This window comes from Asterias amurensis, chromosome 17 (genome assembly GCF_032118995.1).
Source record: "Asterias amurensis chromosome 17, ASM3211899v1".
NCBI lineage: Eukaryota > Metazoa > Echinodermata > Asteroidea > Forcipulatida > Asteriidae > Asterias > Asterias amurensis.
Genome location: NC_092664.1, coordinates 12,040,902 through 12,068,887, shown reverse-complemented (window position 1 = coordinate 12,068,887; position 27,986 = coordinate 12,040,902). Strand labels below are relative to the sequence as shown.

Genomic DNA, 27,986 nt, shown 5'->3' with positions numbered 1-27,986 from the left:
GCCAGTAATATGAGTGGGTTTTGCAACACGGGCGGTGGACATGTATATTTTAATGCGTCGTACTTCCTCGTTTCAGATCAGATACTTCACTGACTTTACGCCCTTATTAATTCTCCTCTCTGATGTGAATATAGGAGCTTTGCGACGAGCCAAAAACTGTGTATAAACTTGTCAGGATCAAATGGATTCCATAAAGATTTTTAAGGAGTGATTGAAGATACGTTGTAAAAGTTTGTTTTGAGTTTTACGGAGGCCGTAAGTGTAGCACAAAAAATGGCACTGTTCAGTGGGCTGTCTGGCGGTGGTGTAACTCTACCTATCGGAGTGCTTATCATTGTGTTAACAATGGCGTATTCACCAGTTACGGTAGGTCTATTTACAATGTACAGTGAATTCGTATGTTAACGAAACATTTGAAATACATACAATCCCAAGGTTCTCTATCCAATTGCAGGGTTTGCCCTTTCACGCAGTGACTAGCCAGCAGGGCCATTTAACCTGTCACTTCAGTGGTCTGTCAGCTTTTTCACCAGCTCGTGCGTTTTTATTAAAAAGTTATGCCTTTCATGGCTGAATATTGGCCAGTCATTTATCTATAGAGTCATTTGACTGATCCTCGTGTGTTTTTACTGGCAGTGTGCAAGCGGGCCAGTGTTTTAAAGGAGAACGCTGCAATTGTAAAATGAAAGAAAAGAAAGACCGAGGTGAAGCTTACCGAAACAGTAATATTGTTTTGTACCACTTTAGGACGGCTTCTAATCAAAACACGCACAGTCCAATCTTATTTCAGCTTGTGTGTGGGCTATAGTCAGCGAGTCTAAATTCAATTAAAACAATTTGATGTTGAGGGACATAGAAGAGGGTGTGGGCATGTTTTTAGCCTGTATGGGTATTGAAATTGTCATAAAAGTTATAGAACTTGTCAGTGAATCATACTAAATACTTAAAGGGACACACCGGCCGAATTGGGCTATTTGGGCTACAAAATAGACTAAGATATGACTTCAACGGTCTTCCAGGAATGAAGAAGAACAGTCCTTAAAAGAAATCATCAAATTTAGCCGTTTTTGAGCATTTTAAGACACAAACGCAGGTCGCGTGATTGTTCTAACCAAAAAGTGGTACAAACAATCACGTGACCTTCCGGGCTAGTTTTACTTTCAGCCGTCTAAAAGTAACTTACTTAACCAAATTTAAATCTTTTTTTTACAAAATTATTTACGAATAATTGACGAAAAAGATCATGTATTCAAATTATCGCTACAAAATGTAAATAATGGTGAAAAATTTAACGCAAGATTCACATTCAAAGAGTCCGTGTAACGGAAGCTTGTTATATGGCCGCTTTGGTTTTTTAAAATCATTTTTCGCTAAATACGTGACATTTTGATGATTTTTTTTATAGCAACCATCTATAAAAACATTATTTATGATTCTACACCCCTAAATTGCGTAAACGGTGAGCCGGTGTGTCCCTTTAATAACTGAAAAATATATACAAATATTTATGTTCCACATCTCTTCGCTTTCCCTTGATGAGTTCTGTAACATATATTTTTGTCTTCAATTTATTTTTTTAATACAAATTATTTATTAATATCTTCTTCACTGTTAACATTTTCATCCAGTTTCAGTTCCTATACATACTACTTTCGTGTTTAATAGGAACGACGAATTGCAGTCATAGCTTTGCAATTTTTGTATTTGTTGACCTGTCAGTGACCTATTGAAGCGTGAGTTTTCACAAAAACCTAATCAAATGCCTCTAATGCATTGGTTTCTGTTCGCTCTGCGGGCAAAACCTTTTTGGTGGTTTTCATTTTCACAAAGTGAAGCATGTGTTAAGACTAGTTGTTTAAAAACTTATGCAAAAATGGAAAAGCAAATATTAAAAAATAGTTGATGGCCCGACCGTTTTGACCCTAGCAGAGTCTTTCTCGAAGGATATATATAAGTCTCTTTTTATTATATGTAACAGATTTATTATATGGAAAAACAAGACAAACATTTCGACAATTGTATTTTGTCTAGTACAAGATCTGGAAAGATCTTTATCTATTTTAGTTACCCTTGGTGTCTCTGTAGCAATAAGTCCACCCCATGATTGTCGCTGTGCACAATATTGGTAATTTATTCGGAACGGCAAAAAAAATATTATCTTCCAATTTTGCTCCCCAACAACCCAGGGTCAACAAAATACAACCTATGGTACATCTTGGCCTACGTTGGAAACCGACACCATTTCAACAACAGAAACGTTATGTGCCGAGAAGTGCGTTGAATGCGTTGGACCGGGGGAAGACGAATGCATAAAGTGCCATGAGGATGACAAACTTTCATGTCCGCAGTGCGATGATGATGATTTAGACGACCTGGAAGATACAAACTGCACGTGTGTTGGCGAATGTTTGTCTGAGGGGGAGGAGAAAAAGTTATCCTTTATACCTATATTAATAGGTGGGATTGTCGGTGGGGTTGCACTTTTTGTTCTGGTGTTGGTGATAATCGTATGCTGTTGTCGAAGGAGAGGTCCTCCTAAGCCAGTGGTAAGTTTATAAACCTCTGCATTTGTTTGATATATAGGGAGTTTTAGCTGCACGACGCAAGCAAAAACGTTAAAGTGACACGTTGTCTTGGATAGGACGAGTTGGTCTATAAAAATCGTTTGTTATAAAATGCATAGTGTTAGAAAAATGTTGTAAATTAAAGTAGAATACAACTGTCTAGACAAATATGCCTCGAAATTGCGTGGTTTTCCTTTTACTTTGCGGACTAACACGGCCGGCCATTTATTGGAGTTAAAAATTTGACTCGCATAAATGACCGACCGTGTTAGTCGACGATGTAAAATGAAAACCACGCAAATTCGAGGCATATTTTGTCTGGATCATTGTATTCTACTTTTACATCATCTTTCTACCCATATGCATTTTATTTATTTAAAAATAGGTTACAAACGCTTTTTAAAGACCAACTCGTCCGATCCAAGGCAACGTGTCACTTTAAAGGCAGTGGACACTATTGGTAATTACTCAAAATAGTTATTGGCATAAAACCTTTCTTCGTGACGAGTAATGGTGAGAGGTTGATGATAAAACTTCGTGGGAAACAGCTCCCTCTGAAGTGACGTAGTTTTCGAGAAAGAAGTAATTTTCCACGAATTTGATTTCGAGACCGTAGGTTTATAATTTGGGGTCTCGAAATCAACCATCTAAACGCACACAACTTCGTGTGACAATGGTTTTTTTTCTTCCATTATTATCTCGCAACTTCGATGACCGATTGAGCTCAAATTTTCACATGTTTGTTATTTTATGCATATGATCAGATACAGCAACTGTGAAGGCTAGTCTTTGACAATTACCAATAGTGTCCACTGTCTTCAACGTGAACGTCAGAAAGTTGTGTTGTAAAAATCTCAAGTTTAAGCATGACGTGAAGTTACCATTTCTCACGTCAGATACGTACGTCCAGAAGTCGTACGTGAGCATATCGTGAGCATACGTGATATAACCCCAAAGTGGCGACGTCACTTAGATAAACACAATTTTCTGACGGTCACGTTCGTTTTGCTTGCGCAACGTGCAGATAAACCGCGCGATTAACTTTTTTTTTTATAAAGCGCCAAATTGTCAAAGAGTAAAGCCCGGTTCATACTTCCTGCGAATGCGAATGTTGACGTAACAAATTCGCAACGAATAATTCGCAGCAGTTGCCCTCTGCTCTACTCACTTGCGAATATCGCTGCGAAAAGAGGGTTGTGACGTCAAATTGTCGTGAAATTCGCTTCGCATTCGCATTCGCAGGAAGTGTGAACCGGGCTTAAGGCGTGGAAGAAAAAAAGTACAATCATTCAATTGTTGTAGTTTCTGGAATGATGTTGCTTCCTCTTACACAGAATATGGATATCAAGTCATATCAACTTACATCAGAGCAAAACAAATCAAATCAAATCAAAGGAAATGAAACAAAAAGCTAAGAAACCTTTATTTTCAGTTGGTCGTCAGTTTCATTATTTTTTTTCTTTGCAGAAACGAGACTTCAGATTAAGTACAGTTACAGTAAGTAAATATGTTTTCCTCCTCTTGAGAACAAATTTATTTTGTTAGTAAAACGTACACAGCCCTGATGGGAGGCAGTCACCAGACCAAAAAAGCAAATTTCAAGCTGCTTTTTGTTTGGTTTTAGTTTCTTGTTTTTGTTGATAGCAAATATTTTTAAGATTTCTGCCGAAAGCAAACTTCCAGTATTTCGGTCAAATACTAGTCTCTATGTGTGCGTACATAAAACGTTTTGCATTTAAACTTGTTTTCAGTTGACAATTTTTGTGTGAAATGAAAGTATATTGATATCACTATTTTCAAGCCAGTTTCGTTGCCAAAAAGTATTTTGCATGTTTTAAAAAGTCCCAACTTTGATTGTTGCATCATATAAGAGGAAAATCCCCGGTTTTTTTACGGCAAAAAATGTCCGGAAGGGTGAACCCGATGTCTGCATGTTTGTTTGGTCCGCATGCTTCCTTGTATTGCCAAACTTTATTATGCTTTACAATTTTTTCCTCTCGCAATAGTTTTTAAACGGTTCACTGATCTTTAGAGAACAAAATTGTTTCTCTCCCTTCCAACATTACACAAAAGGCTCGTCAATGTGAAATCCAAATGGCACCTGTGCCCTATGAAATGTTTTAAATAATTTTTATGAAGGTCATGAAATTATAAGGCTTGCATTTGAGTAGTATTTATTTTGAACAATTTGAAGTTTGTTATAATTTTCGAGTGGGATTGACAAATTTCTTAAGAAAAAAAATTGTTTCTCACCCTTCCATTATTACACAAAAGGCTCGTCAATGTGAAATCCAAATGGCACCTGTGCCCAATGAAATGTTTTAAATATTCTCATGAAGGTCATGAAATTATAAGGCTGGCATTTGAGTAGTATTTATTTTGAACAATTTGAAGTTTGTTATAATTTTCGAGTGGGATTGACAAATTTCATAACGAGGGTTCCTATAATATTAAACAAATACTTCATGCAAATTATGCAAATCAAGTTTGACGTCACAATAGACAACAGCCATTTTTACTAAGTTAGGACTAGTTCTTTCTCTTTGCGAAATCGACCCAAGAACTACTATTGCGTGTTCTGACATTTCCATGTTGAAAAATATGCGCATTATCATTTCAACTGTTTTAATACTTCGTAAATGCTCAATGATTTTTATTTTGTTGCTTTTTAATTTGCCAACTTTTATGCAACAATTTCAGAGTGATTTACAATATCCCCATACTGGGGAATTCCCATCTGGTGATGAAGCTGATATTGAGGTAAATTTTTAATTGATTTGATATTATGTAATCTGTGATTAACTCAGACATGCGTGGATCCTTGTACATCAATCAAGAAGGGATTTAGCAAAGAACCATACCAAGAGAATCATTATATTACCAACAATATTACGTTGTTCATACAACAGGTTCACAATATATGATATTTAATTTGTTGCCTTTTTTGGTAATAAACCCAATTTTCTTGAAAATGTTTGCAAAATGTTGAAATTATGATGTTTTTCTGCATAAATTTGTTTTGGGAGAACAAAGTTAATTGGCCTATTATTTGCAAAAACTTAGCCAAAAAGAGATGGTGATAGATTTATTTATTTTGGGTGCTCAAATCAAGCTCAAAAGTTGAAGGGATAGACTTGTTTATCCCTAGCTGCTCAAAACCAACCGAAAAGGAATAGGGGTAGATTTGTTTATCCCTTAAAACTCAAACACGACATAATGTGCGATATACGTACAAATAAAGTGTATTTAACAGATGTTTGAAATGTTAGCATTTTGTAAAATCTACAGCATAAACAAAGCGATTTTATCATCACTTCTCAAGTAATAAATAACAAGGGAAACTGATTGTGTTTATACTATATCGGTAATTGTCAAAGACCAGTCTTCGCCCTTTTTGTGTCTCAACATATGCATATAGAGTAACAAACCTGTGAACATTTGATAACAGTAAAGGAATATACACACTTTGTCACACGAACATGTGTGCTATTAGATACTTGATTCCGAGACCTCAAAATCTAATTCTTAGGTCTCGAAATCAAATTCGTGGCGAGTTTCTCACAATGTGTTATACTATCAACAGCTCCCCATTACTTGTTACCGAGTAAGGTTTTATGCTAATAATTATTTTGAGTAATTACCAATAGTGCCCACTGCCTTTAAGGGTTTTTAACAAATCAAATTAACGTGAGCGGGACATGAACCTGCAACTTACTCTAATAGCCTCAAACGTTGATGATATCCGTATGCTTTCAATACCCTTTTTTCAGGGTGCCTTTTGAAAGCCATTCATTTTATAACTGCCGATTGAATTTTAAAGCCATTATACACTTTCGGTAACCAGTATTGTCCAAGTCCCACAATTCGTGTATCACAGCTTATATATAAAATAACAAACCTGTGAAAATTTAGGCTCAATCGTTAATCGGAGTCGGCAGAAAATAACGGGAAACCCCACTCTTGTTTCAACGCGTTCCGCCGTGTCATGACATGTGTTTAAAATAAATCCGTAATTCTCGCTATCGAGAACTGATATTGTTTTAACGTTTTCTCAAAAAGTAGAGCATTTCATGGAACAATATTTCAAGAGAAGTCTTTCACCATAACCTTCTGTAAACCCTGTAAATTATTTGTAAATCTGTGAACTTTTTTTTTCTGTACCGAAAGTGTATAATGGCTTTAACAAAGAGGCAATTTTAGTGTGACCTAAATATTTTAGGGCCTTGTCACATGAATCAACTTGTGCAGGCAACTTGGAGGCAGCCAACTGCAATGCATGCTACATGACCACTGTGGTATCACATGAGTCATTTTCCAACAATGTCTTACGATCCTCAAGTGTAGCCATTCACGTTCACATTATGTGAACATTCAAATTTTTATGCCTTTTCTTTTGTGATCACCTGGAGCTGGCTGCCTGTAAAGTTGCCTCGTGTAACCTGGACACGGCCCTATAGTTTCCACGAACAGACACTTGCTTGGCGCGACACTTGAACTGCTCGTACTTGTGAGTTGATTTTAAAGGGTCGGGTCCTTTTTGTAGGAAACAAAAAACAATGTCCACAGATTTACATAATCTTACACGATTTGAAGATAATGATTGTAGAAACTTTCCTTAAATTATAACCTACTGAGGTGCTGTAGTTTTTGAGAAATGAGTAAAACAAGTCACGAAAATTATTTAAGCACGTAAAACGTATTTTAGTGACATTGTTTTACTCATTTCTCAAAAACTACATCACAACAGCAAGTGATATTTTAAGGGAATCCTTCTAATATCATCTTCAAACTGTGTAAGTTTAAGGTAAATCTGTGGACAATGTGTTTCGTGTTACATAAGGTACCCGATCCTTTAGGTTAAAAAGGATATTGAGGACATAGCAAATCTTTGCAAGTGATATAATATTCAATTGGTAAAGCAAAAACGCGGCAAACTTCAATATATTGTACTTTCAATCGACAGACGCAGCCAGCCACTGATGATGATATATACGGTAATGTGGATAACCACGGCAACGTAATCAGATACAACATGCCGAATGAGATGGAAATGTCACCAGCGCCCAACAGTCCCACACCCACAGGAGGAGACTCTGGTGATATCTACGAGAATAACATTATACCATCCATACCAATAAAACCGTTGCCAAAAGCCATCTCTCCGGCGAGGCAGGATCAAGATTTCGGTGGTGTATATGAGAACACACAGATCGGAGAAGTTTCTCAGCCTCGAGCCACTCCATCGATCCCAGTACGTCCACCCTCACCAGCAAGGAAAGAGCATGAGGATGAGGATTCTGGAGGAATGTACACCAATGAGCTGACCCATCACACTAATACGAACAAAGAATTGCTTCTTCAGAAACTTCAACGGGGTTTGAGGGATATCCACCCAGCCCCTGCCATCCCAAGAAAGCAAACACCTCCGACAGCCAGCCAGCCCTCTGGCTCCATAACAAACTCACCAAAGAAAGAAGCGCTCAACCCACCCCTTACCCATCGGGTAAATATGGCCTTTGTAGACGATAGCCCCAACACTGACGTTGACAAGCCCTTGCCAACAATACCAGCCCCAGCTAAGATTTCCACGAGCCAAAGTTTTCGACTCCCTCTTCCGGCAGCGCCAACACCGGGGAGTAGATTCAACAGTCTCCCCATTAATGCCAGAGAAACACCCCCATCGCACCTCGCTGACATGGATGACATCACCGAACAACCGTCGAGGTTGCCCCCTCTCCCGCCCTCTCAGAAACCAACGAGGCAGACTCCTACAAAGCCATTACAACCATCGGTGAAACCACCGAAAACAGTGCCAAAGAAGAAGAAAGAACCTCCGAAAACGTCTCCGAAAAGGCCTATTGGTAAGTCATTTAAAACTTCAGTTAAAAAAGATTTAAATTTGGTTTGGTAAGTTACTTTTAGACGGCTGGGAGTAAAACAAGCCCGGAAGGTCACGTGATTGTTTGTACCGTTTTTTGGTTAGAACAATCACGCGACCTTCGTTTTTTTGTTTTAAAATGCTCAAAAACGGCAAAATTTGCTGATTTTTTTAGGGACTGTTCTTCTTCATTGCTGGAAGACCGTTGAATTAATTTCTTAGTCTATTTTGTAGCCCAAATAGCCCAATTCGGCCGTTGTGTCCCTTTAAAATACTTTTATTTATAGACATCTGAAAGCACACACTTGTTTTTATCTTTCGTCGTTGCCTTGCAACTTCGATGACCGATAGGGTCAAATTTACAAAGATTTTATTTTTTAATTTATGCATCACCAAATGCGAATACTGGTTTTTGACAATGACAACATATGTCCAGCCGTCGATTTCACCAAACTCTTCCTAACTTAGGATTTATCTTAGGACCTAGGACGAGTTAAGTTCCGTAGACGCTAGGCTGCATAATTGAACCCATTCTAAGTTATAGGACGAGTTACTCATCCTAACGCCCATCCTAGCGTTTCGTGAAATCGGCTGCAGTGCCATGTATAGAAGCAGTGGCATGGCTACGCAAAGTGCACAACGCATGTACATGACCCTCAACGTAGAAGCTTGGTGTGGTGTACGTGTATTATTCCTCCATGGTTAAACCATCAAGACTAAAGTTGTACAGGAAAAGGAAGCTTGACAAAATGAAGTCGGGTCAGGCGCCAATGCCAAGTTAACTGCTATATAAGCCAGGGTTTTTTGCTCAGTGGTTTCTGTCCCTGCCTTTCACGATCTCTGCAATAATGAAAGAAAAACAACACCCTTGTTGCATTACTTTGTGTTCAGATGCCCAATAAAAGGCTTAATTGGGTGAAAATTACCTCTTTCTCAAAAACTCCCGTACTTCAAAGAGAGCTGTTTCTCACAATGTTTCATACTATCACCAGCTCCTCATTGCCTTTAAACATATTAATCATGATTTTGCTTGTCATGCATAGTAAACGGTAGACTTGATTCAAGTCCCATTCTCGTGTGAGAGGTCCCTAAAGCATAATATTATAACCCCAACTTACTATGAAACAACCCGTATAGCATACACAGTACAGTGCAGGAATCATGACAGCAAGGACTTGGGGCCAATTTCATAGACCTGCTAAGCACAAACATTTGCTAAGCATGAAATGTTTGCCTTCATAAACAAAAGAAATTACCAAGCAAGTTTCCACGTGATATTCAGGATAAGCAAACCAGGTAATACATACCCATAATTGACACCGGTTCACCAAGATAACAGGTCCCAGTTTCACCAGAGCGGGTTTAGCAGAAAGTACTGCATAGCAATGTTTTGCTAATCAATAGCAATGTTTTACTAAGCGGAAATGAGCAGGATACCATTCACAAACTGTACAGTTTACATGGTATTTTGGATGGTAACCTGATTCTGGTAAGAATTATTTTGTTGTGCTAAGTTAGTTGTTTGTGCTTAAGCAGTTCTATGAAACTTGGCCCTGGATCATCGCACTGTGAACTTTGCGCCACTAAAGAGGAATGAACTAACTTAGTACGTGTTAATTGTTTCATTTTGATTGTCACCAATTATCTACAGAGAATATCATATGGCAAATTGCTTAAGATTCTATGCGGCTCCAGGAAGTGAATAATACGCAGATAATAAGATTTGCGGTAACACCATCTAATGATTGTCTCTAATTGGGTTGGGGTGGTTCTGTATATAGGTTTCAACTCGACGTTTCGATCAGTAAAATCTGAGAATTCTCCAGAAGACGATCAGAGCCCATTGATCGAAACGTCGAGTTGAAACCAACGGTAACCGTTCTTTTCAGAACCACCCCAACTCATTGAGAGATTTTATCCCATGGTGTTACCGCAAACCTCACTTAAACACACTGGACACTATTGGTAATTGTCAAAGGCCAGTCTTCTCACTTGGCGTATCTCAACATTATGCATAAAATAACAAACCTGTGAAAATTTGAGCTCAATTGGTCGTCGAAAATGCAAGATAACTATGAATGATTGTCACTCGAAGTTGTGTGCTTTCAGATGCTTGATTTCGGGACCTCAAATTCTAAATCTGAGGTCTAAAAAACAAATTCGTAGAAAGCCGTTTCTCACGCTGTCAGCTCCCCATTACTTGTTACAAGGTTTTACGCTAATAACTATTTTGAGAGTTTACCAATAGTGTCCACTGCCTTTAAACATTAATTATTTCCACCATGCAAAGTTTCAAATCACGCACAGAATGTTGTTAATTCACCCTTGATGCGAGAAAACAGGATTTCTGAAAACCTACAATAGATGATCTTTGGTGTGGCCTCTTGTTAAGGGTTTCGTGACTTTGACAGCTTCATAGAGCCGCTATCCCTTTCAGCTTGCGAATGTTATTTGAATCTGTCTCTATGTATATAGCTTGTTTCAAATGTCATACACTAGGCTATCGTAACAAATTATATGCCATTGTTTGATCAAAATGATATCTAAAACTTTCTGTTTCATTTTCGGGGAAACAAGTTGCTTGTTTTGATGCATGAACTTAAAGGCAGTGGACACTTTTGGTAACTACTCAAAATAATTTCTAGCATAAAAACGTCCGTTAAAAACGAGCAATGGGGATCTGTTGATATTATAAAACATTGTGAGAAACGGCTCCCTCTGAAGTCACGTAGTTTCTGGGAAAGAAGTAACTTTCAACGAATTTGATTTGGAGACCTTAGAATTAGATTTTGATGGCTCGAAATCAAGCATCTGAAAGCACACAACTTCGTGTGACACGGGTGTTTTTTCTTTCATTATTATCTCGCAACGCCGACGACCAATTGAGCTCAAATTTTCACAGGTTTATTGTTGTATGCATATGTTGAAATACACCAAGTGAGAAGACTGGTCTTTGACAATACCAATAGTGCCCGGTGTCTGTAAAGAGCAGTTGATAGAATATTTATAAGAACAATCTGACAGGTTCAATTACGGTGTAGGCCTATATATACAGTAAATTTGCTTGAACACCTTTCGCTTTTTGTCTGTATAAAACTAAAAATATATAATTTGCTCTCACACCAATTATGCATTGTATACTCCCGAGTTCTGTGGAAAATTCACATCCAAACTCGGTGGGAATCGAACCAACGACCTTTTATGTTCCTGATACCCCTAAGTTCCGACTCCCCTGGCGTATTCTCCTATGTCTAACCCTTACCCTAACATGTAAATCACGAGGGTTTTTCGGAACACTTGTCGGAACATGTTTTAGAATATAGAGCAAGCAATGGATGCTGTTTCTTCCACCCTCTCTCCCCCGCCCCCTCCCCCTCCCAACGTTGATCTGATTTAGGTCTGGTACCCAGACTTGGACAGGAAATCTGTGACTTGGAATCAGACTGGGATTTCCATCTGGTCTAACTTAAAAGCCAAAGTAGTTATTTTTAAGAGGATCCAGCCAACAAAACATTCCTGTTTGGAGGAGATTCAACATTCCATTCTTTCTTCTCTCTGACAATTAAAGGTGTCCAGTGCCTCCCTCCATTGTTTTAGATTAAAGAAAAGGATAATAGAAAACCAACGGGAAACAGCGTCACGCTACGTCCGCTTGTCATACCTCTTATCAGGATATCGGATCAAATTAAGGATGGGATTCCACGAAAATTTGTGGGGAACATTTTATCATCGACCACAATCGACTAAGATTGAACATGCAGAAGTTTGTTTGACCCTCCCCCCAAACAAAAATATATATATGTATATATAAAATATAAAATCGAAAAAGAATTCCTCTGACAAACACACTCTAGACATACAGCAGGACGAGCAAAAGTTAAATATTGCATTTTCTTAATGTCTTTTAAATGTATAATCTATTTCGCAATTGGCTTTCAATTGTCATGCCAGTAATAATCTGTAGTTTTAAGTTCCTGCTTAAAGGCACCGGACACCTTTGGTTATTGTCAAAGACCAATATTCTCACTTAGTGTATTTTAAAATAACAAATCTGTAGACGCTTGGGCTCAATTGGTTATCGAAAATGGAAGAGATACATGAAAGTAAAACACAATTGTTGCGTTACTTTGTGTGCTTTCTCGGGTGCATAGTATATAGCAGACTGCAGCCCAAGTCTTTCATCAATTGAAGTTACCTCTTTCTCATAAAAACTACGTTACTTTTAGAGGTAGCCCTTTTTTCCATTGCTCGTTACCAAGTAAATTTGTAGGCCAACAATTATTTTGAGTAATTGGTAATTACTCAAAATAATTGTTAGCATAAAACCTTTCTTGGTGACGAGTAATGGGGAGAGGTTGATGGTATACAACATTGTGAGAAACGGCTCGCACTGAAGTGCCATAGTTTTCGAGAGAGAAGTATATTAACTGTGGTTTTTACCCATACACCGATGTGTAAAAAGAAATAATTTTCCACGAATTTTATTTTGAGACCTCAGATTTAGAATTTAAGGTCTCGAAATCAACCATCTAAACTACACAACTTCGTGTGACAAGGGTGTTTTTACTTCCATTATTGTCTCGCAGCTTCGACGACCAATTGAGCTCAAATTTTCACAGGTTTGTTGTTTTATGCATATGTTGAGATACACCAAGTGAGAAGACTAGTCTTTGACAATTACCAATAGTGTCCAGGGGTCGATTTCACAAAGAGTTAAGACTCGTCTTATCTCGAGTTAGGACGAGTAACTCGTCTTAACTTAGGATTAATCTTAAGGTCCGCATGCTACAGTGCAGGCTTGGGACTCGTCCTAGGCCCTAAGATTAGTCTTAAAGTCACCTGGAAATATAATCTTTTTTCTTTCAAACATAAGAGTATATGCTTACGAACAATAAAACAATTTTTTTAGTAATTGTTTGTCACGATTTATATGTTTAAAAAATATATGAAGTTGTTTGGGGGGCTGACTCCGCCTACCCCTTTTGTGACGTCAATCGAGGCAGACTTTGCCTGCAATGCGTATAGTAAACACACGTGCAAAGTACACGTACGTCCAAGTCGTGAGTTGGTACATTTCAAAAAGTGTTTTTCTGCATTCAGCAGCAATACACCTGGTCGGCATTGCCGGGAACAAAAATAATAATAATTTTTTGAAACTTACAAACTCACGACTTAGTCCGTACATGTACTTTGCAATTGTGTTTACTCTACGCATTACAGGCAAAGTCTGCCTCGATTGACGTCACGAACAACGCCCTCTCGGGTCGGGGTCTACTCTTAAATTTGTAAATAACATAAGAACTGATTTTTTAAAACCTTAGTTAACTGTTTATTCACATTCCACTCATCAAAACACATATATTAGTGACAAAAGCTTTATTTTGAAAAAATACCACTTCCAGGTGACTTTAAGTTAGGAAGAGTTTTGTGAAATCGACGGCAGTGCCTTTAAACACTGAGACCAAAACCAACCCTTAATATTAGATACACTTGGTTGTTAATGACACAGATACTGGCATGGCCTTCTACTTCCTCTTCATATCCTGGCTGTGTTTTTTCTGTTTCCAGACTTCCTTAATCAGTACAAAGTGCATGAATTCCAATATGACTGCTTTCAGGACATGGAGAGTAATTGTGGTAAACCAAACACACGATACTTATGTCAGTGTCACATGAATCCATTATTGATAAGTTTACATAGAAAACACTCGAACTCGAAACCCTACGAACTAATGATATCAACTGTCATACTCATTTAAAGGGAAACTGTAGTCGCAGTAAACTGTTTTAAAGGATTTGGGTACTTTTTGTAACACAAAACACAATGTTCACAGGTTTACATTAAACTTACACCGTTTGAAGATAATGCTAGTAGAAAGCGTACCTTAAAATATTAATTACTGATGTGCTGTAGTTTTTGAGAAATGAGTAAAACAATGTAATGAAAATACGTTTTTACATGCAAATATAATTTTCGCCTCATGATCACTGAGACGAAAATTATTTTCATGACATTGTTTTACTAATTTTTCAAAAACTACAGCACCTCAGCAAGTGATATTTTCAGGGAAGCTTTCTACCATCATAATCTTCAAAACTGTGTAAGTTTAGTCTCAATCTGTAGACATTGTGTTTTTGTCCTACAAAAAAGTACATAGACCCTTTCATGCAAAGGCTTAGAAGCAGTGGACACTATAAGTAGTTTATACTCAAAATAATTGTTTAAAATGTATTACTTGGTAACGAGCAATGGAGGATAGTATAAGACATTGTTCATGACTCCTTCTGAAGTAACGTGGTTTTTTTATAAAAAGAGGTAAATTTTCACCTAAACATTTACAGACTTCAGGACTCTGGGGCCTTTCTCGGCACCTGACTGAAAACACACACATTTGTGCAACAAGGGTTTCTTTTCTTTCATTATCTGGTGTCCAGTGCCTTTCATGAGGACAGTAACAAGCAAGAACAACAACAACTTGAACTATTAGTTGTAATCAGATGGCAAGATAAAAAAAAACATTATAAAATTTGAAATTATTATTTATTCGGCCAATAGCTTCATTTAAACCATAGATCCCCAGCATGGTTAAGCAGTTTACTCATGTTTTGTGACACTTTACCAAATACCACAATCATCAGTTCAAAAACCTTTTTTTATTTTAGTGTACAGATGACTGTTTTTTGTTATCATGGCAAAACCCATTCATCCTACATGTACCACCCAACAACCAACATTGACTGCTTTTGTTCCGATAAGCCCTTGTTTATACATCTATGGGGTTTAAGGTCTTGGAGCTACGGCTCTTTGGTTAAAGGAACACGTTCCCTTGGATCGGTTGAGTTGGTCTTTGAAAAGCGTTTGTAACCGTTTGTTATAAAATGCATATGATTGGAAAGATATTTTAAAAGTAGAATATAATGATCCACACAAGTATATCACTCGAAATCGTGTGGTTTTCCTTTTACCTCGTCGACTAACACGGTCGGCCATTTATGGGAGTCAAATTTTTGACTCCCATGGCCGACCGTGTTAGTTTGCAAAGTAAAAGGAAAACCGTTCAATTTAGAGGCATGTTTGTGTGGATCATTGTATTCTACTTTTAAAACATCTTGCTAACCATATGCATATAACAAACGGTTACAAACGCTTTTCAAAGACCAACTCGAAACGTGTTCCTTTAAGGTTAAAGGGTTTTTTTAGAGGGAAGGTTGTGGCATCAAAGAGGGACCAGTTTTCGTTGGCGCGGACGTCATTTTTGTCCAAATGCAACACAGCCCAATAGGCAGACTAATAGTCAGGAACCATGCAGTTTTTGTTTGCTTGTTTTTTTTTTAAGGTTTTTTTTTTTCACACAAAATGGCTTCTAATAATCGCAAGTTGTTGCAATTCTTTCTAAAGAAGGCCCTGGGTAGAGCATCATACTCTAGACCAATTGCAGTAGCCGCCGTATGCCTATAGACGTCTATGGCCCTTTTCGAAACCACGGCTTCGGCTTTGGATTCGGCTTCAGGACATCTAAAGCCTTGAGCACGCTCAAATCGCAAAACAGTCGCGGGGCCAATCCAGCCGTTTAGCCAAATCTGGAGCCGAAGTCGTGGTTTCGATGTTGCTATGGATTTACTTTGGTTAAAGGAACACGTTGCCTTGGATCGGACGAGTTGGTCAAAACAAAAGCGTTTGTAACCGTTTTTTATAAAATGCATATGGTTGGAAAGATGTTTTAAAAGTAGAATACAATGATCCACACAAGTTTGCCTCGAAATTGCGTGGTTTTCTTTCTACTGTGCGAACTAACATGGTCGGCCATTTATGGGAGTCAAAATTTTGACCCCCCATAAATGGCCGACGTGTTAGTCGACGAGGTAAAAGGAAAACCACGCAATTTCGAGGCATGTTTGTGTGGATCATTGTATTCTACTTTTACAACATCTTTCTACCCATATGCATTTTATAAAAAACGGTTACAAACGCTTTTCAAAGACCAACTCGACCGATCCAAGGCAACGTGTTCCTTTAATGGGGTAGTATACATTGATTGCCTAAACCAATCAAAATACAGAATCAATGTGCTAGGGGTTTATGAAATTGTATAATTTATATATATTATAAAGCTCTACTGGTTTAGGATTAAATTACGCAGTGAACATAGGCCCTTTTCGAAACCACGGCTTCGGATTTGGATTCGGCTTCAAACTTCGTTCTCTCGTCTGCAAAGTCCTGAGCACGGATAGTATTCGCAAAGCACATAGTATTGTAAAAACAACCGATGGCCAAGCTTTTACATGAACCGAATCCGGAGCCGAAGCTGTGAATTTGAAAAGGGCCAAACACTGGTATCAGGCTTTAGTATGTAACCCTGCCAACTGCATGAGTCCTTTATACATTTATCTTAGTCATTATACAGTGGGTGTTTATTTCTAAACAACTTCCCTCCAAAGAAAACTGTAGCAACGCAGTTACTCAACTATGGCTGCGTTCATTGTCAATTATCACCCGCGCCTATTCGGGGTCAAGGCATTGTACCATTGGTTGAATGAACGAAAACAAGAGCAGTCTTATTTACTGCTATTTTTGTATGGAGAATTAAAAAAAAATGTGTGTTGAAATACACATTTCCCCCATTATTATTATGGTTTTATTGTTATTAGCGTGTTGTAATGTATAATAGAGCCCCTTTTGTGTGAAATATTTCCCTCTGAAAGAAAATCCAGCTGATTTCGACGGTATACCACAAGAGTCGGGAAAGTATTCAGTATACAGTGTTAATATGTATATGGGTAAAACCATAATGAATATTCATTATCCCCGATGCAAATTTAGCATCTAAGAGCAATGTCTTTACGTGCTCAAAATTTTGTTTGGTTTTTCACTCCTGACTCGCACAACGGAATTATCGTGCAAAATGTGACCACTATCATGTCTAGTGACCAATTTGTCAGCTGCCCAAAACCCGTAAGATGACTTAAACTTTGTTGCTGTCTAAATCTTGCAACCGTGTGAAAAAGCTTGTGTAACCTTTCTATATTCTTGGGCTTTTCTACCAGGCAAGATACTGCACTGGTCACATTGGAAAGTTAACATTTTGCGTCATTATTTAAACATAAATCAAGTTTTGTATATGATAATTTATCAAAAGTTCTCCTTAAGAAACTATGTTTTCTTTCATTGAGCTGTGATGTTCAAATCGTGCCGGCAGAAAGTTCAGGCTTGGTGGCTCTATTGTTAACTTGTCATGTCACAGGTCACACCGTCTATACATGTAGTGCTGCTTATTAAAATAATCTCAACAACTGCGATAAATGTATCATTGTAATTGCAAGGTCCAATGAGCAGGGATATGTGGTGGACTTATAAGGAAGTTCATTGCATAATGGATTTGGGTGAGAATCACAGCAAAGCACTATTTTGAGCTACTGTAATAGAGCAAGAGGGACTTCCCCTTTTTTACCCCTCGTCTAGTCCAGACATCAGACCCATTGTCATGTGGTAATCGCGAGGCCATTTGTTTGTGTATTCAGTGTGTGTGTCTGTGTGCATGGTATCGTGTACCTAATTTAGATTAGATTGTTAGATCAGATACAACTTTATTTGATCCAAAGCTGGAAACTACATGGCGTCACCTCTCTAAATATAAAATGCAAAAAATACACATCAACAATTGCAAATACTTTTGCTTATCTTAAACGAATTTTGTGACAATTATTTGCGATAACGCAAATAATTTGCAAAGGCATATTAATGTGTATAGTAACTTTCCATTCACCGATGTGTGTTGTACTTTCCTGAGTTCTGTGAAAGCAAATTTAAACTGTCGTGATCCCGCAAATACTGTTGCTTATCTGTTGTTGCTTACTGTTGCTTTACGAATTTTGTAAAAATTATTTGTGATTTTTTGTTCGCAAATAATTTGCAAAAATATATGAATGGGTATACTATACACAGTATTTGTGTAGCACTGTATAATACTAAGTACTTTCCCGAGTTCTGTGAAACCAAATTTAAACAGTTGTGATCCCGCAAATACTGTTGCTTATCTTTGCGAATTTTGTGACAATTATTTGTGATTTTTTGTTCGCAAATAATTTGCAAAAGTATATGAATCGGTATACTATGCACAGAATTTGTGTAGCACTGTATAATAATACTAAGTACTTTCCCGAGTTTTGTGAAACCAAATTTAAACAGTCGTGATCCCGCAAATACTGTTGCTTATCTTTGCGAATTTTGTGACAATTATTTGTGATTTTGTTTTCACAAATAATTTGCAAAGTTATATATATTTGTTTATATAATTTTGGTTAAACCAATATACACAGAATGTGTGTTAGCACTGTTTACTCTGTACTTTTCCGAGTTCTGTGAGAAAAAGCATTGCAACCATAATATGTACTCGGGTGGGATTCAACACCCTGACCTGGCAATTCTAGAGCAGTGTCTTAGATATTTTGGTACTTAATCGAGCATCAGTAGACCTGTTTTGTCGATCCCTCCTATAATATTAAGATCATTGTATTTGGGATTAATATTTTTTGTATTGGCTCAGAACGTTGTTGGAAGATCAACTATCCACTGTGTTGTGCAGTAACCTATGGGGCCCTGAGGGGACATTATCACACATCGCAACTACCTTTACAATTTTTGGGGGGAAAAAAAGATCTTTTCAAATAACTTGGAAAGATATTTGTAAGAAATAGTTAATAATAAATAATAGTGCATCGAACACCAGAAGGCCTGTGTTGTCACTTCATGCTGTTGAGGGAAATCATTTTCATCTTTTCATTGTACATGTGTCAGTGTGAGAACTATGAACAATAGCTTGCTCTTTATTTATATTTTACAGACTCATTTCACAGGTTAAGTGTTTTGTATACAACTATACATAAAAGATTTACAATAGAACGGTTCCAAAAATCAACTGCCTCTAATATCAATATCATATCCATCTCATTATTTACAATGTTTGTTGTCTCAATTTCAGATCGCTACATCGATGATGATGTAAGGGGTGCAGTTGAAATGGGTACCAGACTAGTACCGAATGCTCCCGACCATGGTGATGTTTATGAAGCAGTTGAGTCTCCAACTCGGAAAGATTTTGGCGAGAACTATGAGGTTTGTGATATCCAATCCAAACCACCATCACCCACAAAGGACTATGCACTTTCATACGAGTACGTCGACCAGCCAAAACAAGACACAGGTAGTCCAGACTATGGTGGGTCGTATGAGATAGTAGAAGCACCAAGCACACAAGACTATGGCGAAGACTATGAAGCTATTGAAAGACCGAGCTTTGATATCAGAAATCGAGCTCCGATGCCAACGCCGGATACTGCGGCGTCTTACCGTCCTCCCAAACCGCAAACCCATGCAAAGCCGGTCACCAAGCGCAGCTTGCCCAGTCGGCCCAACAACTCAGAGCAAGACAATGATGATAACGACTGGGGAGACGACTACACCAACGTCCCGAATTCAAGGGGCGGCAAAAGTCATCCGCCACAGCATCACCGTCAACCTCCACTCCCTGGGAAGTTAAACTTTCAGAGAAACGATTTCTATGACGATATACTGCAAGGTGGGGACGATGGACAGGAGGATGATGACGGTGAGGCGTTTACACCTGGTAAACACTACAGGAATGTCCCTGCAAAAAGGGAACAACATAAAAGGCTTGATAACTACATCCAATTAACGGGTAAAAGTAATTAGCCTTCAGTAGATGGATTCAAAAAGCGTCATCGGAACTCCATTATTTGATGGTGAATAATTGGAAAAGTGCTAACGTGTATATGCACAAACTTTCAGCCAATGATGGCCTCACTCCGCATGCACGTTTCATCAGTGATGGTGGTCAGTCACATCATTGTGCAATCTATCTACCCGGTAGTCTTAATTGGAGAACTGGTGTTTTATTTTAGTAACCAGTAGAGTCACTGTTTAGGAGGAAGACTCGGAATAGCCTTGATCAAGGCGCTACAGCCAGCCGCGATCGGCAAAATCCCAGTCCCCATCACTGAATTCCGCCAGCGCACCCCCATACATACATGTAACACAGTGCATATAATACGTGTACAGCGTATGTACACATACGTACTGTACATGTACATGTACCATCTGTATACGGTACACTTACGGTACATGGGTACCTCCCAAGAATGACTGCCCACATCATGAATACCCTTTTATCGGAATTCCGATAAAGCTTTACAAACCCATCAAGGCTGTTGTTTGAGCCACGTGTATGAGGTTGAAAATACAAAGACACGACCGTTCTCACGACTACGCTATACTGTTCTCGCTGTACAATGTATGGTAATGTACATTGTGTATGCACTGCATGCGTGTGCCGCGAACCGGGCCGGGGAACAGTACATCAACAGCCTTGATCAAGGCTAGACTCGGAAGGACTTGGCAAGTCTAGAACCAGATGTTTGTGTGATGATATCGGCGATTACCTCATCAAAATGAACATCGCCAATCAATATTACAATCATTGACCTCCAACATGGACCTCATGCATTGATGTCATCTTAGATGCCATCTTAGATGGCGTAACACTAATCGCAACGCACAGATTGTACGCGTGGTACACGGGATTGGCCAATGATCAACTTTCCTTTGACCTCTATGTGATGGCGGTCTACTCAAATGTCATCATGTATAGCATGCAGTCAATAGCTCTATAAAGGGAGGGGATAAACTAATCAGTGTAAAATCTTACTTGGTAAGAAACACAGCAGCTGTTGATAATGTATAACATGATTATAAAAGAAACAATTCTCTCATAAGGAATGTGGTTTTAGAGACGGGGGATTTTAAACGTGTTCAATCTGAGAAACGTTTATTTGATATACTCAAAGTCAGCTGATAATGTCAAATTGAACTTTTAGATTCAGGGTTAGCATACAATTAAAATGTAACTATCAGCCAGGCCAATTGCATTCGCTCTAAAAACGGTGTGGGTGGAGATACCACCCCCCCGTGAATCTGTCCCTAGGACATCTTTACCTGGCTTGTCTACATACCACTAGAAGACATGTTTTTATGTTTTAGGAAAAACTGTCTCTCTAAAACAATTCAGGTAAGGTTTGCCGAGATCCGGGTCCTTTGGTGCACCACTTCTAAGAGATTATGACCAGGAAAAATCAAATTTAATCGGGTATAGGTCAGAATTACAGAGAGGATCCGACTTGAAATCCCAATGTTCAACACTTTTCCGGTCAGCCTGACTCAGCTATGGGTCATGTCAACTGGACCAGGCGGTGTGAATGAGATTCTGTCCCCATACACGGCAAACTTTGTAAAAACTTTTTTTCTCATATAAGTGCCCCATTTGGAATCAACCTCCTTCAGCCCTTGAATTGCCAATAGACTCTGCAAGTCTCGCGCGCACCGGAGCGAGAAAACACGACAACTGAATAACTTAATTTTTTTATGAATCAAATCTTTGCTTTAATTTTTTCTTAATGCCGAATCTGAACAACAAAAATACCCATTAGAGCTTGTTTAAATTAGTTTTAGCTTTTTAAACAAATACACAATTATCGGTTAAAGTCTATGTATAGACAAAAGTAAAACTCTGGGACAAGGATGTTTGTTTGATCTTAAATGTTTTGAAACCCCTTTTGTAAATCTACGCCCGAATGTGAAACTACTGAAAGCTGGTTTATACGCGGACGCACGATGGTCGCAAGGGCGTTAGATAAACGCGTGACGCATTTTAAAGAGGAAGCCGACATAGATATAGAATAGAACAACTAGATCGGCCGCGCGTACATACGCGGGTTCTGGCATGGGGGCCGCCATTGCCTATCTTCCGTGTACATTTTCTGTGCGTTGCCGTCAGCACGTGACTTTTTGCCGTCAGCACGTGACATTTAGCGCGTCAAAGCCCTATCTCCCGTGTTCATTTTCGCGCGTCGCCTTTCGAACGTGAAATTTTTACTGCGTCCATGGCGAACAAACAAATTTTCTACACAGGCAATGGCGCGTATGTACGCGCGGCCGATCTAGTTATTTTAATTCTATATCTATGGAAGCCGACGCCTAAGCGACCAATGAAAAGGCTTTCAACCCCTCGCGGCCAAAACAAGCGTCTGCGTAAGTTTCGTGATCGGAGATGGGCACAAATTCTTAATTTTTTACAAGTAATCTGACCAGAGGTCAAGTTTAAATATCGGTTTTTCTTTGTTTTTATGTTGACTTTATTTTTACTTTTACATATGTTGTTAATTAGTATTACATTTTTAACAACATATGTCATTTTTATGGTAATAAACTATATTAAACTAAAGTAATGGACGAAACAAAATCTCCCCGACGTAAAACTCCATAAGGTTGGGACCACAATGGTCCCGGTGAGTTCAAATCTGCGCGAGACTTGCACAGTCTATGGGAAAGATCCTCCGGCGGAATGAGTTTCTGCTTATTAAGCATCTTATGCAATTTGGTCGTTGTACCTTTGTATATAGAAACAAAATTTGTATATATTTTGTTTAAGATATTTTTGTTATACAGAAATCCTCACGGCAGATTGATACTCAATTTAACATAACTTTTGGTACGAACTATTGTATATTTAATATATAGCACATGGAATACTTAAAATAATATGCCAAATTATTTCTTTTTTTTTTAAATGCCGTCTTCCACTATTCTAGAAATATACGTAAATTTCTTTTTAATTGTAAAATGACAATCATAAATATTTATCTTTTTAAATGAAATAATACGCAGAGAATATCAAAATAATGTGTAATCAACGAATTACTGAAATATGAACGTGTAAAATAACTTGTATTTTATTAATTTGACTACGCTACTGATAACTTCTTCAGAGTTTTTATCTAGATCGTGTAATTTAAGTTTGATTTGTGGCAGAAGCAATAGGCCTATACAGAGTGTTCCCGCCATTAATGGTGTAAGAAGTGGGATTATTTATACGCAGACGGTTCGCAGACATACACTGCAGCAAACAGACGATAAATTCATTCCCGCTAAATTTTCAGCCGCTTTATAGTTTCAAGATCACTCCTTATTGGTGGTCAACCATGTAAACAACTCAAACAAAACACTAAGCGCTCATTGGTTGCCTCTGCTCCTTCATTTCCATACTATTAATAGCTTCAATGGAAACAAACGAATTCTTAACGCACCTTATACATTGTATGTGGGCACAAATATTTCACTGGGAGGGTTTGCACAAACTCGTGAATTAATAAGCTTTCTGATTGAAACTTATATTATTTTGTATCCTCACTTTTAGGTACCAATACGCAGTACTGTTTCGGTTAGGAAAACTAGGAATCATAGTAGGCCTTCTCAGTATGAACCGTAATTGGCTGCACGCAGTTTATTGTTTTAATTAAATTTAAAGGACAACAATAAGATTGGCTGAAATGGAAATTTCATTAATGTTATTATGAACAATATTAAGTAGATTGTATGTATAGTGTATACAAAGACAAAATTGGAAACAAAATAATGTCCAACAAAGCGATTCCCCTTTATTGTTTAAAACAAAAAAGACTTGATTATCTATATCTGGTGATCTGAAAGCACTGCCAGACAAACAGATGATACAAACAGCAGACACAAAAATAGATAATATAAAGAAGTAAATGAAAGATGTTAAGTTTGCATCTTTGACAAATAATATTCATTTTTTTTCTTACCCATTATACACCGATGTGTGTTTTGCACTGTATACTCGGTACTTACCCGAAAAATCACAGTCATTACTCGGGTGGGATTCGAACCCACGACCTTTGCAATTCTAGAGCAGTGCCATACACCCGCTGCTAAACATAGGATTCGAACTGCCTCTAGCCGCCGGGCAGCTTCGGTGATGTAGTTGGTGAGACACTGCACTCTAGAGTTCCAAAGGTCATGGGTTCGAATCCCGCCCGAGTAGTGTGCCTGTGTATTTTCCACAGAACTCGGGTGAGAACCGGGTATACAGTGCTACCACACATCGGTGTGTATATGGGTAAACACCAAAATGACTAGTTATAGTATTAAAAATATTAAAAAGATATTTTTAACACTGACCAAAATGTGGCAGCTGTGTTGTTATGCTGTTTTTCAGGCAACTTTTGATTTCCTTGTTGGTGTCTGTTTTCTCGGCAAATAAAACTTGTTCCAACAAGTTTTCAATTGTAAGCATGACTGCAGCTCTCTGTTATTTCTTTTTATATCGATATCAATAAAGGATGTTTATTTTTATTTTATTTTTTACAAAATCCTACATATTATTTCCTTATATTAAGCAAAATAATGATGATCTGTAAACAAGCATTCGATATGGCAACTTGCACCATTCAAAAACAATGTGGTTTGGAAACGATTTATTTATTGTTCGTTATTTTCTGATTTTACTGTTTATTTATATTATATTAATTGATACTTTTGTACCTTTATTATTTAAATTCGTTATTTTATACGTTATGATTTGACAGTGTTGTTGTCGAAAAGATTTATAAAAGAATTATTAGATAGGGATTTGATCCAAACCGGACCTTCGTTAGATACATAAACAAAAACAAGCAAAGACATCATCTATAAGCAAAAAAGAGTAGCAAAGAATTATGAAATTAGGTATCCGGAAAAAGCGGGAAATTATAGCCAATCAAAGTTATTAATAATACAAACATTGGGGCGGCTACACACAGGGGTATACCCCCATACTATATTCACGTGGTGTATCCATCCACATGTACTATCCGGTGTATTATTGGTTCCATGCACGTTTTATATGACCATTACCAACTTGCCTCATTAAAGGCAGTGGACACTATTGGTAATTACTCAAAATATTTATTAGCATAAAAACTTTCTTGGTGACGAGTAATGGGGAGATGTTGATGGTATAAAACATTGTGAGAAACAGCTCCTTCTGAAGTGCCATAGTTTTCGAGGAAGGAGTAGTTTCCAAGAATCTGATTTCGAGACCTCACATTAAGAACTTCAGGTCTCGAAATCAACCATCTAAACGCACACAACTTCGTGTGACAATGATGTTTTTTCTTTCATTGATATCTCGCAAGTTCGATCATCGATTGAGCTCAAATTTTCACAGGTTTGTTATTTTATACATGTTGAGATACACCAACTGTGAAGGCTAGTCTTTGACAATTACCAATAGTGTCCACTGCCTTTATGCAAAGACTTGAATAAGTTAAAACCCAGAAAAGGGTTAAAATCCCTTCTTCTTTTTATGTTTTCGGGTCAGCCTGACCTCAAGTGGGTCAGGCTTCTTGGGATTCGGGATCTGGGTCAATTTTGACCCCAAAGTTTTAGAACGTGTGTTAAAAAAGAAGATGTTTTGAATAAATTTGAAGATTTTTTTTAAGAGCAATGTTAAAACTATAACTTTTTCAAGGAGATAACATTTTCAGGTTTTTTCAAGCATTATTAAATGATTGTATCATCTCACTTTTTTTGCATTGTAAATTTGATGCATTTTTGTATGTTTGTATAAGGAACTTAATAAACATCGCTTTACAAAAATTGTTTACCATGTGCACTCCAGAACATTAAATTGGCAGGCAAGATACGTATACTACTCTTTTGATGTGTAATAGGATGAAATTGCAGCCCCCCTTTTTTTTGTTACCCCTAGTTTACCTATGTCCTGCTCGGACTAGGGCGAGTCTAGGGGTGGGTGGTTGCCTGGTGGTGTGTGATGAGTGGGTGATTGGCAGCAGGATTTGCAACCAATCAGGGCTATTGAGGAAGGGATGTTTAGGGGTCAGTGACCAAACCCAAGAAAGTGGTTTGGCACTTGGCCACTGGACACCGACAGAGGACGGATAGTGTTAGAATTAACCCTCCAAGTTCCTTCAATAATTACACTTTGCCTCTGTCGGACATCTACGTTGGATTGCGCCAGCCCAGCTTTATCACCACAATAATTATATGTTCATCCCCTGTCCTGCTCTAGGTGAGTTTGATTTTACTTTGATCTTTCTTGTGAACCTAGTAAGGTTTAAAAGTTAAAGTAAAGATCGGCGTGTCGCTTAACACTTAGTTTTAACAATCACTGCTACTTTCTATTGTGTAAGGATAGTGTTTCAGATTTTGATGATTGAAGTTCTAGAAAAGAAGTTCCTTTTTACAAGCTCTTATTTTGAATTGATAATTGTTGACTTGTTGTTTTCCATGCTCTTTTGAATTTTTGATGCTTACAAAATGTGAATTGCCAGATTACATTTTGTCTCAGCATTATTTTGCTTTGAACTTGATTTATTTAATGTTGATTAAGTTTCTGCATTATTCAGTACTTATTTGTTTCATGGTTTAATTTCATTGTCTACTTTGTTCAAGACCAGATACTTTAACTAGAGTCTGTTTTATTCAGTGGTTGATTTATTTGATTACACCTGTTGATTATTAAAACAACTTATTTCTAATAGTACTTTTTGATATGAGTTTGGCAACAGACAAAGACTAGTTTTGTATTTGGAGTTTCTTTGATTTTAGTTTTATGCATCTATCTTTCTTTATTTACTGAAACTATACTTTTCAGCCAGTGATTATTTTTATCATAGTTTTTCTCTATGGTTTCATACATATATCTTTGCTTTTTAACTTCTTGTTTGGTTTTTAATGTTTTGCATTTACTTTTATTTTAATAGACTTCTTTTAAGTTTATCATTGTATATAATTCATTGTAGTCAAAACCAATTCCCACGGTTTTTCATTGTTTATTGTAAACATCCTGGTTTCATGGCACCAATGAGTCATTGTTCCATGAAATGTCTTATACCACACACTATGCAAGGGGTGTAGTTTCCCTTAATTGGCTTTTAAATACCCTGTCCATCATTTTGCCTCAGGCATGCACTGGTCTGGGGAATAGTGTGACCTTTTAGCACCCATACTGCACTGGCTATAGTGTAACAGTCTCACACAGCTGTTATTGTTTCACACTTAACTTACTTTCAAGATTAGTGATTTCTGTTAAAGGATTATAAGATTTATTATTAGGTATTTAATTTTAGTGTAGTTTATATTTGTGAATGGCATAGTATTAATTTTAAACTTGGCCACTGGACACCGACAGAGGACGGATAGTGTTAGAACATAGAGTATGGTTAGAATTAACCCTCCAAGTTTCTTCAATAATTACACTTTGCCTCTGTCGGACATCTACGTTGGATTGCGCCAGCCCAGCTTTATCACCACAATAATTATATGTTCATCCCCTGTCCTGCTCTAGGCCGAATCCAAATCAAGAGAGCCAGCAGGACAGCGTGTCATCAACTGTAGCCTATTTATCTTCACTGCATTTTCGTCATAACCAGTCGTACCAGAAACAGAAATCCTGTCCCCTGATCAAGGACAAGGACCTGTTTCTGAAGTCCCCATCTCCAAGTTTGTCATCTTCACAGCCCAATATCTTCAACTTTGCTGGAAGAACTTTTACATTGTTACACCGGAATCTTCAATTCAAGTTATCGTCTTTCCCAGTCCACCACCAACAGATAGGCCATTCATTTATTTTTGTTTTATATTTCCATTGTATAAAGTTTCATTGTTATTT

The 27,986-nt window shown here is 37.8% G+C and overlaps 2 protein-coding genes across 3 annotated transcripts in view; both read left to right on the top strand.

The window, feature by feature from the left end:
* LOC139949982 (mucin-5B-like) overlaps positions 1 to 27,986 on the top strand; it is a 173,162-nt gene that overhangs the window by 131,425 nt on the left and 13,751 nt on the right. The window lies entirely within an intron of this gene.
* LOC139949842 (uncharacterized) lies at positions 54 to 26,365 on the top strand. Of its 2 annotated transcripts, XM_071948387.1 has the most exons (6): positions 54 to 366; positions 2,187 to 2,546; positions 4,032 to 4,061; positions 5,265 to 5,324; positions 7,528 to 8,425; positions 19,422 to 26,365. In XM_071948387.1, exons 1-6 carry the CDS (start codon positions 274 to 276, stop codon positions 20,150 to 20,152), a joined length of 2,172 nt encoding a protein of 723 aa, XP_071804488.1. In that variant the 5' UTR covers positions 54 to 273; the 3' UTR covers positions 20,153 to 26,365. The 2 variants fall into 2 exon arrangements, with proteins under 2 accessions (XP_071804488.1, XP_071804489.1); XM_071948388.1 differs by lacking the exon at positions 5,265 to 5,324.

What these genes read in the sequence shown, in the direction of transcription:
- LOC139949842 (XM_071948387.1), top strand. Translation starts at nt 274, where the DNA reads ATGGCACTGTTCAGTGGGCTGTCTGGCGGTGGTGTAACTCTACCTATC. An exon ending in TGGCGTATTCACCAGTTACG is followed by an intron (nt 367 to 2,186) that starts GTAGGTCTATTT and finishes CCAACAACCCAG; the next exon opens with GGTCAACAAAATACAACCTA. An exon ending in GTCTCCGAAAAGGCCTATTG is followed by an intron (nt 8,426 to 19,421) that starts GTAAGTCATTTA and finishes TCTCAATTTCAG; the next exon opens with ATCGCTACATCGATGATGAT.